Raw genomic sequence first — 17,872 nt, 5'->3', positions numbered from 1 at the left:
GTTATGCTTAGAATTTACAGGAAATTTTAGCATGAATGTGGTGTTGACCTGTTTTCTCTGCTTTATGCTACACTACCCGAGGTCTTGAGGTTGTGTTGCGTTATTTCTTATATTGGAGCCAGCTGGTTTTTATATTATACCAAAGAGTCAATGTAAGATTAGGTGGTAGTGAGAGCTAAAGAGAGATACAATTTGAAAATTAGAAAAGATTGTTTTTTAAAGAAAGATGTGTAAGTATATCCCTGCAATGCAATTATAAAAGGGTATACCCATAAAGGTGATATTGAGACAAGGATAAGATTGGAAACCCCTATAGATTCCTCATCATGCTGCTTTCTCCCATGTGCCGTTTTTGCATTGATGGGCGATGAGCGATGTGTCTCGTCTCAGGTGAACCAGAAAGATAGGGTTAATTTAGAAAAGACAGTGCCATATAAAAAATTATTTTTAAGAAAAACAGTATGGTATAATTTTTAATGAGAAAACAGGGACATGATGTACCTTGCAACTAATTATCTAATGAAAAAGAAGGGGACACCACATCACTGTTACACCATTAATGTAGTCTGTAATCCATTGATTAGTAATTTGCAATAGAATATATTTTTTTTTGTTTTGGTCCCCACTAGGGGGGTCTTACCACCTCCTGCTAGGATAAGTAGGTGCTATCAGGTATTCTTTGTGTGGTAACAAATGCTGAAAATTAGCGTTCCCTCAAGGGTCTCTGGATTCAGATGAGATTGGTAACTCTCAACTGATTGGTAGGTAAAGAGTGGACAAACGGCCGTTTCGCGGTACTCCCGCTTCCTCAGTGTCCTAAACTCTGTCTGATCTGTAGCTCATTATATTGTCTTAGTTAGTTAGCCAGTCTGTCTTGAGGGGTGTGTTTGCATGAACCAATGAAAGCCATGTGCTGGTTAGAAGGGATGTATGCAGATTCTGCTACCCCTGGCAACCAACCCAGCAACATGGTAATTGGCCAGGTTTGGTCATGTGCCTCATCACCTGTAACGTCATATGTATGCTCATGTGATCTCAGTCTGAGCGTCCGTGTTAGGAGATGATCTAGTTACACATGCGCACTCTTACAAAGACGCGGCCCCCTTGTACATTTAGCGGGCATCTCAACTGAGTACCTGCCCGCCATAATATCCACATAATATCACCGTGGATATCCAGATGCGGCTACCGTTGCCGTGTGTATATAGCACTATTGCCATGGGAACCCGGCGGCGCCATCTTGTTTGCGTCATCACGCCTACATGGGCGCGATTGGCTGGCGTCGTCTCACGTTGTTACCTTTACCATGTGTGTATCATTGTTTCTATAGGGACACGGGGATGTCATCTTTTCTGCGTCGTCACGCCCATATGGGCGTGATTAGCCGGCGCCGTCTAACATGGTTCCCTGTGTGTACAGTCTCTAAGTAGATGTAATGATGACGTCACCGCACCTCCCTTAGGCCGCGCGTGTACGTCCGTTGTCCTGGATACCTGGCAATGCTGTCAATGTTTATGGTGTCTATTGGATGCTCGTATTAATTATGTGACACGGGGATTCCTAAGCTGGTCCTTAGATAGAGAGTGGACATGTGATGGAGATCGGATTGCTATATATTGAGGGACAGTTCTGACTGGCTGGTAAGAGATCGAAGTATCTTTTGAAATTGTCATATATTTTATTATGATCTCATCTGTCTGGACTAGGGTTCATATGGGTATAAGGATTTTTTTATTTATTGTACATTTACCGAATACTGGTCAATTTTTCGTGCTATATATTAACAGAGTGACTATTTATTAGGTGGTTAAGGGGCAGGAAGTAGGTTACCTCTAGGGAAATATTGCTGGGTCAATTGAAGTTTTGTGAATGAGGAAGGGGGTGAACAATATTTTAGCTGTGACTAATGATATATAGTGTGTACTGTCACCACAAATAGCTTCTGTGATGACATACTAGTCATGGTTGTGATGTGCTGTTACATGATTGAGAGTATATATACTTCTCTATGTGAGGGTGAGGTAGATGTATAATAAGTGTTGTATCGTACATACGTGAATATGGAGATAAAAATGAATAATAATAATAATAATAATAATAATAATAATAATGAGTTGGATTGTGGATACCTGTGCTTAGGTGATAAACAGTGAAAAAGAAAGAAAAATCGTGAGGTTATGTGAATAAATTATTTGTGCTATAATAAAAAAGGGGGGAGGCAGGGGAAGGAAGGGAAGTAGTAGTGTTGTGTCTAAATATATTCACATTTGTGAGAACCCTTAGTTAACAGATGATATTATGTATATAAAGACCAGCTCGATCCTTTTGGTCTATCAACTTAGTTGGATCAGACAGAGTATCATCCACATAAAGAAAGGGTAGTGGATGGAAGAACAGGGGGGGGGGGGGGGGGGGTTGTTTCATGAATATGGATAGATTATTTATATTTTTAAAGTTTCGTAACAGTTGGGGACTGAAACGGTCAATATTGGTGGAGTTAGTTTAACCCAAAAAAGAAGTATAGTTATTATATTCATTTAGGCCGTGTGGGCTGACTGTGTTAAGATAGAAGATCCATTTAGTTTCTCTCTGGAGGAGTTCTTTCATGATATCTCCTCCTCTGATGCCAAGTTTGACCTGTTCCAACCCAAAGGCTTTGAGTTCTTCTGGTTTTCCTTGATGGAAGGAAAGAAAATGTCGGGCCACCGACGTAAGTTTTTCAAAATCAAGAAAACTTACGTCGGTGGCCCGACATTTTCTTTCCTCCAGAGAGAAACTAAATGGATCTTCTATCTTAACACAGTCAGCCCACACGGCCTAAATGAATATAATAACAGCACATCACAACCATGACTAGTATGTCATCACAGAAGCTATTTGTGGTGACAGTACACACTATATATCATTAGTCACAGCTAAAATATTGTTCACCCCCTTCCTCATTCACAAAACTTCAATTGACCCAGCAATATTTCCCTAGAGGTAACCTACTTCCTGCCCCTTAACCACCTAATAAATAGTCACTCTGTTAATATATAGCACGAAAAATTGACCAGTATTCGGTAAATGTACAATAAATAAAAAAATCCTTATACCCATATGAACCCTAGTCCAGACAGATGAGATCATAATAAAATATATGACAATTTCAAAAGATACTTCGATCTCTTACCAGCCAGTCAGAACTGTCCCTCAATATATAGCAATCCGATCTCCATCACATGTCCACTCTCTATCTAAGGACCAGCTTAGGAATCCCCGTGTCACATAATTAATACGAGCATCCAATAGACACCATAAACATTGACAGCATTGCCAGGTATCCAGGACAACGGACTTACACGCGCGGCCTAAGGGAGGTGCGGTGACGTCATCATTACATCTACTTAGAGACTGTACACACAGGGAACCATGTTAGACGGCGCCGGCTAATCACGCCCATATGGGCGTGACGACGCAGAAAAGATGACATCCCCGTGTCCCTATAGAAACAATGATACACACATGGTAAAGGTAACCACGTGAGACGACGCCAGCCAATCGCGCCCATGTAGGCGTGATGACGCAAACAAGATGGCGCCGCCGGGTTCCCATGGCAATAGTGCTATATACACACGGCAACGGTAGCCGCATCTGGATATCCACGGTGATATTATGTGGATATTATGGCGGGCAGGTACTCAGTTGAGATGCCCGCTAAATGTACAAGGGGGCCGCGTCTTTGTAAGAGTGCGCATGTGTAACTAGATCATCTCCTAACACGGACGCTCAGACTGAGATCACATGAGCATACATATGACGTTACAGGTGATGAGGCACATGACCAAACCTGGCCAATTACCATGTTGCTGGGTTGGTTGCCAGGGGTAGCAGAATCTGCATACATCCCTTCTAACCAGCACATGGCTTTCATTGGTTCATGCAAACACACCCCTCGAGACAGACTGGCTAACTTAGACAATATAATGAGCTACAGATCAGACAGAGTTTAGGACACTGAGGAAGCGGGAGTACCGCGAAACGGCCGTTTGTCCACTCTTTACCTACCAATCAGTTGAGAGATACCAATCTCATCTGAATCCAGAGACCCTTGAGGGAACGCTAATTTTCAGCATTTGTTACCACACAAAGAATACCTGATAGCACCTACTTATCCTAGCAGGAGGTGGTAAGACCCCCCTAGTGGGGACCAAAACAAAAAAAAAAATTTTTTCACTTGTTATGATCCAGAAATATATTCTATTGCAAATTACTAATCAATGGATTACAGACTACATTAATGGTGTAACAGTGATGTGGTGTCCCCTTCTTTTTCATTAGATAATTAGTTGCAAGGTATATCATGTCCCTGTTTTCTCATTAAAAAATTATTATACCATACTGTTTTTCTTAAAAAGAATTTTTTATATGGCACTGTCTTTTCTAAATTAACCCTATCTTTCTGGTTCACCTGAGACGAGACACATCGCTCATCGCCCATCAATGCAAAAACGGCACATGGGAGAAAGCAGCATGATGAGGAATCTATAGGTGTTTCCAATCTTATCCTTGTCTCATTATCACCTTTCTGGGTATACCCTTTTATGATTGAAGCGATATCTCCCTGCAAGGGTGGCAGCCAACCAGGGAGGTTCCTTCTCTAACGTAAACAGGAGCAACCCACTGCCTAATATCCATATCTGCTACTGTCACACGGATCCAACCCGCTCAATTGTGGGGATTGATATAATCAATCCACAACGACAATCAGCAGCAGTTGCCGTGTAAACAAACACATTGCAGGGATATACTTACACATCTTTCTTTAAAAAACAATCTTTTCTAATTTTCAAATTGTATCTCTCTTTAGCTCTCACTACCACCTAATCTTACATTGACTCTTTGGTATAATATAAAAACCAGCTGGCTCCAATATAAGAAATAACGCAACACAACCTCAAGACCTCGGGTAGTGTAGCATAAAGCAGAGAAAACAGGTCAACACCACATTCATGCTAAAATTTCCTGTAAATTCTAAGCATAACAGGGGTACTCTGTATCTGTTTGCAAATGTCATAGATCATGGGTCCTCAAACTGCGGCCCTCCAGATCTGGGGAAACTACAAATCCCAGCATGCCTTGCCACAGTTTTGCTATAAGGGAGTGTTAAAACTGTGGCAAGGCATGCTGGGATTTGTAGTCTCACCACATCTGGAGGGCCGCAGTTTGAGGACCCATGTCATAGATGGAAATAGGACATTGACAAACCACAGAATATATTCGCCAACTCACCCATTATATATAGGTGTCCTCTAGTAATTTTCTTACTTCTACCGTCTAATATAACAATTCTGCCCTATAGAAAATAATTTATCAGGGAATACGACCGATATTCTAAGTCATACCCTGAGAAGGCAGTAAGACACCATTTATACCAGGCGGGGATTTTTTCAGAATAAGAAATTATAATAATTTTTATGTATATATGTTTTGTGTGTAATGTATGTCCTGTGCTACATTTAAGTCATCTTTTTTATGAAAATACAATTAAACGTTAAGTTTTAATCAATTAAAGCGTGCCCCCAAACAAAGAGAGTACTTTCTCTTTCTCCACTTTGACTATATCTTACTCTCGGGGGAGCACCTCCACACGTTCTATCTCTGTGCCGAGGCACAATACTTTTATTACCGTGGATATTCTATCAATGATACACATTTGAAAAATCATGTTCGGTGGGTATTAGTGCATAGGTAAATTTGTCCCAGTCCCCTTACCCCATTTTTTCTCACGTGCCCATATAGAAGGAAGATCCATCCAGGGCACATGGACGAGAGAGGAGGCAAAGAACTCGTCAAACATGAGAGAATTGCAGGCGGTTTGGGAGGCCATATGTCATCTAAAAGAAGACATTCGCTATTCACATCTAAGAGTGATGTCGGACAATGTGACTGTAGGGTCTCATATAAATCATCAGGGGTGCACAAGAAGTGTGAAGCTCATGCATATGTCAGAGAAGATACTGAGCTGGGCGGAAAACAATCTAAGATCTGTGTCAGCAGTTTATATTCCGGGCAAGAAGAATGTCCTGGCAGATTTTCTGAGTCGAGAGGTGATATCTCCAGGAGAATGGGAGTTGAATACAGAAGTTTTTTCCCAGATAGAGAAGATATTCGGTACCCCAGAAGTAGACATGATGGCCAATTTTCAGAACAGAAAGGTGAACAACTTTTTCTCAAAGTCATTTCATCCGCAGGCTCTAGCCATAGATTCTCTTTCAGTGAAAGGGAACTTCAGGCTGGGCTACATATTCCCTCCCTTCCCGATGATAGGGAGAGTTCTAAAAAAACTGAGAGAAGATCAAGTAGAAGTAGTGGCAGTACTACCCTACTGGCCGAGGAGGTCCTGGTTCGTCAATGTTTTAAAGATGGCAGTCCAAGAACCTTGGTCCCTGCCCAACAGGCCGGACCTGCTGCATCAGGGTCCAGTATATCATCCCGAGCCAACAAAGTTATCACTAAAGGCATGGAGATTGAACGGAGCATACTAAGGAGACATAACTTGTCATCCCAAGTTATGGAAATGATGTTGAAGGCCAGAAAGAACATTTCTTCCCTAGCCTATTACAGAACATGGATCAAATTTATTGAGTGGGGTCCTTTCAGTGGTGACTTTTCTTCTATATCAACTGATAAAGTCCTGCAGTTTCTCTATGACGGCTTTCAGATTGGTCTCGCTCCAGCAACTATTAAATCTCAAATCTCTGCCCTAGGAGTGCTATTAGATAGACCTTTGGCAGAGGAAAGACTGATAAAAAGGTTTAACAGAGCCATGAAGAGAATCCGACCACCAGTCAAAGCTCTTGTGGCACCATGGGATTTGAACCTTATGTTAGCAGTATTAGCTAAACATCCCTTTGAACCCTTAACAGAATGTCCTTTAAAATATTTAACCTGGAAGACGGTATTCTTGGTCGCGGTCACCTCGGCTAGAAGAGTAAGTGAGCTTCAAGCTCTGTGGATAGAGGAACCTTATCTCGTTGTCTTCCCAGACAGCGTAGTATTAAGGACACATCCTGAATTTGTACCAAAGGTGATATCATCATTTCACCTCAATCAAGAGATTATTCTTCCTAGTTTCTACCCGAAACCTGAAAATGAAGAACAACAAAGCTGGCACACCATTGGATCTGGTCCGGGTCATCTCCATATATTTGGAAAGAACTAAGGACTTTAGATCAACTAAACATCTGTTTCACTGTTTGTCATCCTGAATGGAGTCCGAAAAGGAAAGGAACCTGGGAAACAGACTATATCCAGATGGATAAGAGACGATTGTGGCAGCTTACAAGCAAGAAGGCAAGAAAGTACCTCCTATAGTACAGGCACATTCCACACGGGCAGTCTCTACATCATGGGTGAACAAGGCTAAAGCATCGGTGACCGAAATCTGTAAAGCTGCTACCTGGTCGTCAGTACACACCTTTGTTAACCATTATGCACTTGACATTTCTCTTGCCCACTTTGGGAAGCATGTTCTTCAGGAGGCAGTATCTGCTGATACCTCCTTATAATAAATATATTTTCATGCATCATATTACCCTCCCGTTTATTGTCTTGGGTATGTCCCAATGTATGGCTGACATGGGGATGCTAGAAGAAAGAGTCGAATTATACTCACCGATAATTCCTTTTTCTTCCTAGAGATCCCATGGCAGCCACTGATTACCCTCCCTTGTGTTTCTGATGTGTTTTCTCTAGGGACCATGATACGGAGACACTCAAAAGATACAGGAGAGGTGAAGGAGGGGTCCATTATACCCAAGGTGGGCGGTCCCAAGAGAAACCAATCCTGTCTGTTCTAGTGGGGGAAGGGAATATCCCAATGTATGGCTGCCATGGGATCTCTAGGAAGAAAAAGGAATTATCGGTGAGTATAATTCGACTCTATGTATGTGCTATATAATAACTGGTTTATTTATTTATTTATTAACAGCTTCTTATATAGCACATACATATTCCGCAGCAAATTACTAGTAATATTCTCTGTACAGCATTGCAGAATATGTGTGCGCTATATAATAACTGGTAATAATAGACTCTGTACAGCGCTGCGGAATATGTGCGCTATATAATAACTGGTAATAATAGTCTCTGTACAGCGCTGCGGAATATGTGTGCGCTATATAATAACATGATAATATTCTCTGTACAGTGCTGCAGAATATGTGTGCACTATATAATAACTGGTAATAATAGTCTCTGTACAGCGCTGCAGAATATGTGTGCGCTATATAATAACTGGTAATAATAATCTCTGTACAGCGCTGCGGAATATGTGTGCTATATAATAACTGGTAATGATATTCTCTGTACAGCACTGCGGAATATGTGTGCGCTATATAATAACTGGTAATAATAGACTCTGTACAGCGCTGCGGAATATGTGTGCGCTATATAAACAACTGGTAATAATAGTCTCTGTACAGCACTATGGAATATGTGTGCACTATATAATAACTGGTAATAATATTCTCTGTACAGCGCTGCGGAATATGTGTGCACTATATAATAACTGGTAATAATAATCTCTGTACAGCGCTGCAGAATATGTGTGCGCTATATAATAACTGGTAATAATATTCTCTGTACAGCGCTGCGGAATATGTGTGCACTATATAATAACTGGTAATAATAGTCTCTGTACAGTGCTGTGGAATATGTGTGCGCTATATAAATAACTGGTAATAATATTCTCTGTACAGCGCTGCGGAATATGTGTGCACTATATAATAACTGGTAATAATAGTCTCTGTACAGCGCTGCGGAATATGTGTCCACTATATAATAACTGGTAATAATAGTCTCTGTACAGCGCTGCGGAATATGTGTGCACTATATAATAACTGGTAATAATATTCTCTGTACAGCGCTGCGGAATATGTGTGCGCTATATAAATAACTGGTAATAATATTCTCTGTACAGCGCTGCGGAATATGTGTGCGCTATATAATAACTGGTAATAATATTCTCTGTACAGCGCTGCGGAATATGTGTGCGCTATATAATAACTGGTAATAATATTCTCTGTACAGCGCTGCGGAATATGTGTGCGCTATATAAATAACTGGTAATAATATTCTCTGTACAGCGCTGCGGAATATGTGTGCACTATATAATAACTGGTAATAATAGTCTCTGTACAGTGCTGTGGAATATGTGTGCGCTATATAATAACTGGTAATAATATTCTCTGTACAGCGCTGTGGAATATGTGTGCGCTATATAAATAACTGGTAATAATATTCTCTGTACAGCGCTGTGGAATATGTGTGCGCTATATAATAACTGGTAATAATATTCTCTGTACAGCGCTGCGGAATATGTGTGCGCTATATAATAACTGGTAATAATAGTCTCTGTACAGCGCTGCGGAATATGTGTGCGCTATATAATAACTGGTAATAATAGTCTCTGTACAGCGCTGTGGAATATGTGTGCGCTATATAATAACTGGTGATAATATTCTCTGTACAGTGCTGCGGAATATGTGTGCGCTATATAATAACTGGTAATAATAGTCTCTGTACAGCGCTGCGGAATATGTGTCCACTATATAATAACTGGTAATAATAGTCTCTGTACAGCGCTGCGGAATATGTGTGCGCTATATAATAACTGGTAATAATAGTCTCTGTACAGCGCTGCGGAATATGTGTCCACTATATAATAACTGGTAATAATAGTCTCTGTACAGCGCTGCGGAATATGTGTGCACTATATAATAACTGATAATAAATAATTTTAATAGTACACAGCTGATATCATCATATGGCGTCATGAAGATTAGTATAGGGGCCCCAGACAGCTCCCATTCAGGGGCCACATTTGCCTTGTACTGCAAGGTTGACGTATCAACAATGTGAGGAACTGAGCAACTTCAGGACGATGTCCAGGCTTACTGCAAGTAAGTGATGCTGAATATTAGATCGTAGTAACCAGTCAGTCCAAATGTCAGAACAACATAACAGTATTGCCAACGCAAAACACTTGAATTCCCTCCATAGAGGTGAGCGGTAGCCTCTAATTATATAGAATTGGTTTTGGAACTATCACAATTTACTTACCCCCATCAGAGGTGCCCATCCCTTCATACCCGGGAATATCTCTCCATTCAGAGAGTGGAGCTGTTGGACCATCTATGCCCGTAGCAGGACTAGCGGCAGCTGAAGCGTTATACGGCGGACCCATCGCTGGATTCATCACTGCTGGAGCGTTATACGGCGGACCCATCGCTGCTGAAGCCATCGCTTCTTCAGGATAGTTTGTGGAACCAGGGATGAGAGGTTTCCCGGCAATATCTGATTGGGAAACAGAAGAGGTGAGCACCAAACTGTAGAAATAGGCAGTGGGTTAACAATAGCAGCGCAGCCCCCGCGGTGAAATGGCCCTGTGTGTAGGCTCCATAAGCTCAGTGATTTTGAATTTTGACACCTTGAGGTTCTGATTGCATCCCACGTGAGCACCATTGTGACACCTCTTGAATATTGATGTTTGCAGGGGGAGAAACTTACACTTTAAAGATCCATTAGTTTAGGAGCCCAACCTGCAATCCCATGGTCCAGTGTCCCCAGCCTTGCTGATAGAGAAAGGGGAGATGCTACAGATGTAAGTGGATGGACTGGACAGTAATACTATCCATATATGTCCACAAGCTCAGGGCCACTCCGTGCCTGCCATCTATAGACGGGCATTAACATACCCGCCAGTCAGACCATTGCTGGAAGTTGGGAGCGCCCCCCTTGCTTCATCAGTGAGGACCCACAAACACCAGGACCAGCGAGAGCTAATCATGTAGATTGCTCCTATAAGGACCCCTGTATGTACTTACCTAGTGACCAGCTCGTTCCTCCAGAGAGAGCATGTGAGCAGAGAAGGATGGGAGGAACATCCACCTGACTGAGTCACAGCATCATAAACCAGAGAGAAGTCAATGATTGCACAGAGCGATCCTTATGTAAATCACCAGAGAGCTTCCTTCCCTGCTGGAGCCCTGGTATATGTACACTACAGCAACCCCAGCACCTCCCACGCCCTCCGCCCTACACCGGAGATACCAACGTATCAAATCAATGGAGCTGGCCAAGTTCATCCAAGTTGCCCGGAGGCAAGATAAGTATCGGTGCCTCCCAAAATAGCTCAATCAGTAAGGTGTCTGTCTCCAGTAAGGTCATGGGATCTAATTCAGGGTGTGACACTTGCAAAAATTATGTTAGAATGATGAGTCAGCCACAATAGCAATATCAACTGCTTTCAATTAACTGATTCAAACTAGCAGGGGAGGAGAGGTGCCCCCTTGGGAGCAGGAGCCCGGCGGCAAGTGACTCCATTGCCTCCCAGAGTTCTGCCTCTGGAGCTGGCGGCAGTGTAGCGTTCCGTCAGACTGTTCCCCACAGACCCCCCCCCCCCCCCCACACACACACACACACCACTATATAACATAGGTATTATCAAACATCATCACAGTGCGGAAATGAGACGTGACGTGACTTCAGGATTTCCGTCTGTGGAAGCAGGTGGAATAATTACTGATCCAGCAAAGTGTGTGACACGTGTGTGCATGATTATAGCAATCCAGAAAACATGACCTGTTGGACAGGGCCATTTTACGACCTGGCTGGTGCTATCCACCAATCAGTGATGGTTATGTTATGGTGGGTTGGGGCCTAGGACACGCAATGCTGTAAAGACGGCCCTGCTAATGGGGGTACTTGGGGACTATATATCTCTTATATATTTGGCTACATCTGTCACTCAAAGTGTGTCTGACCCTCTAACGCTGGGTGGAGCCTCTGACTCACATGACAGAGAACCAGCCCAGTGAGCCCACAGTCATAAGAGGGACACATTGCTCTGCTCCTGCACTTTCCTTTTAATGTATGATTGCCATCACCTGTGTTGAAGCACCTTTCCTATCAATTAACCTGTTCAACACAGATGGAGGTAATCATACATTAGGAAGAAAGTCCAGTGGCAGAGCATTGTGTCCCTCCTGGCATGGGTCATGTTAGGAGGTATGCACAGTGCCAGACACCCTCTGCCTCCCCATGTTACCCAGCAAAGACACAGCTACTCACCAGACACACCAAGTGAGCGCCCCCCGCCGCCCCTCCTCCCGCGATTCGAGGGGCCCCTCCCACGATTCGCACGCTCCCCCGCGAACCCCCCCCCACCGCAATTTGCAGCAACCCCCCCCACACGATTTGCGGCAACCCCAGCCCCCACGACCCCCCCCCCCCCTCCGGCGATTCGGGGCACCCCGCGTCCCCCCCCTTCTGAGATTCGCTGCAACCCCCCGCGCCCATCCCCCCCCCCTGACCCCTCCCGTGATTCGCGGCAAACCCCCCGGCCCCGCGACCCCCCCTCCCGCGATTCGCTGCAACCCCCGCGCCCACCCCTCCCGCAATTCGCGGCACCCACCCCTGCGACCCCCCCTCCCCCAATTCATGGCACACCCCCCCGCCACCCCCCCTCCCGTGGACACCCCCCACCACCCCCCAGGTTGTCATGAGTTTTTGAAGATTTATTTTTCATTTTAAGAATGTTTTCATATTCATTCTCATGTGTCGACATGGTCACCAATGAAGTGCCACACTTATGTCAACATTTACATGTGTTGACCTTTCTGTGTTTGATTTTTTTCTTGTGGCGATTTGCGGCACCCCAGCGACCCCCTCCCGTGATTCGCGGTCCCCCCCCCCCCACGCGACCCCCCTCCCGCGATTCGCGGTCCCCCCCCCCCACGCGACCCCCCTCCCGCGATTCGCGTCACCCACCTCCCACGACACCCCCCCCCCCCCCGGCAATTCGCAGACACCCCCACATTCACGGCAACCCCACGATTAAATGGCACATGCATAACACTGACACGGCTATGGTCGACAATGAAAAAGGTTGACATGAGCTTTTGAAGATTTATTTTTCACTTTTTGAATGTTTTCATATTCATTCTCATGTGTCGACATGGACACCAATGAAGTGCCACACTTATGTCAACATTTACATGTGTTGACCTTTCTGTGTTGATTTTTTTCTTGTGGCGATTTGCGGCACCCTCCTGTGATTCGCAGCACACCCCCCACAATTCGCGGCACCCCCAGCGACTCCCGCGATTCGTTGCCCCACCCCGTGACACCCCCCCTCCTGCGATTTGCCGCACCCTGCGACCCCCCCCTCTCACGATTCGCGCCAACCCCCAGGGCCCCCCCTCCCATCCACCCACGACCCCTCCTCCCGTGATTCGCGGACACCCCTCACCTCCTCCCTCCCCCCCCCTTGCGCGTGATTCACGGCAACCCCAGGATTAAATGGCACATGCAAAACACTGACACGGCTATGGTCGACAATGAAAAAGGTTGACATGAGTTTTTGGAGATTTATTTTTCTTTTTTTGAATGTTTTCATATTCATTATCATGTGTCGACATGGACACCGATAAAGTGTCACACTTATGTCAACATTTACATGTGTTGACCTTTCTGTGTTGATTTTTTCTTGTGGCAATATTTTTCCAGTTACAACTATGTGCACGTCAACCTACACATCTTCAACCAATTCTTTGTATAATATATAACACCTATTCTGTTTTACTGTAGGTGCTTTGATCTTTTACTGCTACTATTACTGTTTATGTAAATGCATTCTGAATGACAGCAACATCCTACCATCCTTCTACAAGAATATACTGTACAACCAACTAGGTTGATTCATCGCGCCCCGTGCCCCCCCTCCCGCAAATCGCACCCCCCCTCCCGCGATTCACGCCCCCCTCCCACGATTCACGTCACCCCGCGCACCCCCCCTCCCGCAATTCGCAACCCCCCTCTCGCAATTCACGCCCTCTCCCGCGCTTTGCGGACCCCCGCCCTCTCCCGCGATTTGCGGACACCTGCGCCCCCTCCCTCCCTTGATTCACGGCACCCCCCGTGCCCCTCCCGCAATTCACGGCACCCCTAAGCCCCTCTTTAGTCCCCCGTATACTCACACACCCCTATCACTACCCAGCTTCCTGCTCTCCTGAACCGTAACTTCCATCACTGGGGAGTCGCTGACGCTGTTTTGCCCACATGTCCCTATCATGCCTCATAGCCCAGCCTCCTGCTCTCATGCACCCTAACTCCCACCCAGTAGGAGGAGACACTGACTAAGGGCCACCATCCTGTACCCCTGTACTGCCACGCTGTACCCTCACCCACTGGCAGAAGCTGCACAGTATCTCCCACCCTCCTCTTTAGTCCCCCTTATGCCCACACACCCCTATCACTACCCAGCCTCCTGTTTTCCTGTGTCGTGACCTCCGCCAGTGGGGAGCCGCTGACTCAAAAACACCCTACTATACTATTGCACACACACACCTAAAGAACATGCACACACAGCCCCCCCCCACACACATGTCACTGTACCATCCACACTATCAATGTACATCTTACTCTGTAACCGCTTTTTAATTAAACAAAACAATACACACCCCCTTCCACATCATATGCTCTCTATTTAACACATTTCACCTATAACTCAAGTTGCAATACAGGCATCTTTCATACAATTCTAACCATCTTTCTCATATACAAATGTTCACAAATTAAGGGGGCGCAGCCCCTTACGACGGTGTGAAGTGCGCCCGTAGGGCGCGATGACTCATCTAGAGTGTATGTGTGTATATATATATGTGTGTATATATGTGTGTGTGTGTGTATGTGTATATATATATATATATATATATATATATATATATCAGTGATTATACGGATGTTATTACCTGTGGCATAGTCCCTGGAACTATTACTGTGAAATGACAATGTTAGGCTCAGGGTATACGGTACAATGTTATACAACTTTGCAGACAGAACATAGGACGGCTGAGTGCACATACCTGGGCTCATTAGGTAATGGGGTCCATATGGCTGTGACAGGGCTCCATAACTTGCAATGTGTATGTATAGGCACCAGGGAGGAGAGTTGGGTGCAAGGGTGAGAGTTAAAAACCCCTTATCCCAGGGGTTCCCAATCTTTTTTGAATCACGGCACCCTAGAGTATCAGAATATTTTCAGGGCACCCCTAGGCCCCAAAAAAAAAGCAGAATAAATATAACATTAAGTAGATTGGGTCTATATGCGTTTCTCATGGTCAGTTATGTGGTAAAGGGCAGGATTTGCTTCTGTTTGTACACATTTTATGATTGGCAGCCACCAGCACTGGTTTTGCCAATAAATAATTAACCATTAATAATTTGAACTGATCCTGGACTACCAACCCATGCAAGTGTCCCGAGGCACCCCAGGGAGCAATGGCACACAGTTTGGGAGGAACCACTGCCTTATCCTGATTCTGATGGATCAAGTAATTGGCCCAAAATGAAAGCGTTTGACATCCCATCGGATCTGGTGCGCGGTCCCGTGCACATCGGACCAGAGTCCGGGAGACTTAGACATCAGGGGAGACTACACCCCTTTCGCATGGCACATATAACCTGGGTCGAGGTGTTAACCCACCACACTGAATAACCCAGATCAAGCAACCTCTGTGGGTGACCCGGGCTTCATATGAAAGCGCCAAACCAAGTCAGAGCCAAAATCGTGATCCCGGGTCTGGCCTGGGTTTGTGTTGTACTAGGCACAGGATATGGTCACTATGTCCACAAGCATTAGGTCGACCATTGAAGGTTGACATGACTGAAGGTTGGCATGGGTTAGATTAACACAAGCATTAGGTCCACATGGGAAGGTCGACAGTCAAAAAGTCGACATGGGGTTGTTCACTTTTTGAGCCAACATGTGCCGACAGACGGTACTTCATGCCCTACCATCCACTAGTGCAGGGGTTCCCAAAGTTTTTGCATAAAGGCACCCCGAAGTATCAGAAATGTTTTTGTGGCACCCCTAGGCTAAAGGTTTCTTATTGAGAAAGTCAGAAACAAATATAAGTTAAATAAATTGTGTTTATATGTCATCCTTAGGATCATTTATGTGGTAATGGACAGGATTCACATCTGTTTGTCCACAATTTAACTATTTTAATGGACATAAAAACTTGAATTGGTTTTGGGCCACCAACCCAGGGCACCCCTGCAAGTCCCCCAAGGCACCCCCTTTGGGAACCACTGCACTAGTGCGTGGAGGGAGAATAAAATAGTGGTCCGAGCCCTGCGGTGCACTTTTTTAGTGTCCATGTCGACTGAGTCCACAACAACACCATGCCAGAGGGCTGGCTACTTGGTAAGTCACTTACCACTGTTTACATGCTGTTTGCTTACCTATGTCTTTACCTTTAACATCCATGTGTGTAACCTTCTAATCAAGAGTAATTTCTGTTGTAATTCTTTATACCAGCCCAAACAATATAGTATAGGCTGCTACTATTATGTACCAATTACCCACATGATATGTGACCACACAAATCCCCTTACATGTTAGGTGACTCAGGATATGGGTGTCATTCGTGGCTCATGACACCTCTGCGGAACCCACAAAGCCCTGCACAGCACGGCTACAATGCTGCACATATTGCTACCCGCACCTTTGGGGTGCTGAAAAGCCGATTTCGGTGTTTGGACAGGTCAGCAGGTACACTGCTATACCACCCTGCCAAAGTGGTTTTGGTTGTCCAGGCTTGCTGTATGCTGCATAACATAGCTTTGGGTCAACCAAATTATGTAGATGTGGCCCCTGCAGCGGATTCAGTATTGAATCCCGGCGGTCGGGATCCCGGCGTTCAGAATCCCGACAGCCGAAATGCCGACAAGGGGGGGGGACGTGGATCGCCCCCCCCCCTTGCGGGCTCGCTGCGCTCGCCACGCAGCGGGCCCGGTGCCTCGCTACGCTCGGCACACTAATTTATTCTCCCTCCAGGGGTGTCGTGGACACCCACGGAGGGAGAAAGTGTCGGCATTTCGGCGACAGCTGGAGCTGTTTGAAAGAAGACATTTTCCATTATGATCATTTGCACCTAACTGTCACTTTTTCAAATATGCTGATAAAAACTTTACCTAAATCAAACTTTTTTACTCTGATATGATTACATAAGGAATGTGCAGACTTTTAACTGAAGTGGTTATTTCAGTATTATGACTGTGAACGAGATTTTGAATCCACTTGCAAATAACAGGAAAGACCAGCAGATTACACTCACATGTAAAAGTGACTGTAAAGTGCTTTTCCAACTACCCAGAGGAATGATATGGATTAACAATCAAGTACACTGCAGCCCTACAGTGATTAGGACAGCACACATTAATTGAATCTGTGGAACTACATAACCCAGCAAAATGCACAGTCCATTATTTAGCAATGCAAGGTAGCAAAATGTGATTTTGCTGGGATATGTAGTTCCACACACAGCAATCTTTTGGACACATAAAGCATAGCAACATAATAGCATGCGCACATGACAACATGTGTGGACACTTACCAGTTGGCGGTGGAGTGGGGGGCCTGTCTGTGTCGGCAATGTGGATGCCGGGAAGCACCTCCGGTGGGATGATTCGGCGTAGCAGCCTCTCATAGGCCTTAAAGCGGACCTCCTGCCTAGGGCCACCTCCTGTGCGACAGGCCTCCTTCTTCTCCAGGGCAAGCTTGGCTTTGAGGAGGCGCTTGATGTCATTGTATCGCTTTTTGACGTTGCGCACACTCCTCTTGTGTGTGCTAACTGCATTTTGATACTGTCCCACATCCCCTTCTTCCTTGCCACACTTGTGCGGTGATGGTGAGGACCAAGTAGCCGGTCATACAGGGGCAAGAGTGCACGCACCAGGGCCATATTCTCCTCATAAGAGAAACTGACTTTCCTCCCACTAACTGTACGAGCTGCATCATCCTCCTCCACATTTCCAGGCTCAC

At 45.0% G+C, this 17,872-nt stretch overlaps 1 protein-coding gene across 1 annotated transcript in view; it reads right to left on the bottom strand.

The window, feature by feature from the left end:
- Positions 1-10,124: 10,124 nt before the first annotated feature.
- LOC146025715 (protein SSUH2 homolog) overlaps positions 10,125-17,872 on the bottom strand; it is a 57,489-nt gene continuing 49,741 nt past the window's right edge. The window contains exon 13 of the mRNA XM_083155731.1: positions 10,125-10,338. Within this exon, the coding sequence (XP_083011857.1) occupies positions 10,240-10,338 (99 nt within the window). The 3' untranslated portion in view covers positions 10,125-10,239. The remainder of the gene's footprint in view (positions 10,339-17,872) is intronic.

This window comes from Crinia signifera, chromosome 8 (genome assembly GCF_055691185.1).
Source record: "Crinia signifera chromosome 8, ASM5569118v1, whole genome shotgun sequence".
Taxonomy (NCBI): domain Eukaryota; kingdom Metazoa; phylum Chordata; class Amphibia; order Anura; family Myobatrachidae; genus Crinia; species Crinia signifera.
The sequence above is the reverse complement of the archived record's forward strand: the minus strand, read 5'-3'. Positions and strand labels throughout refer to the sequence as shown.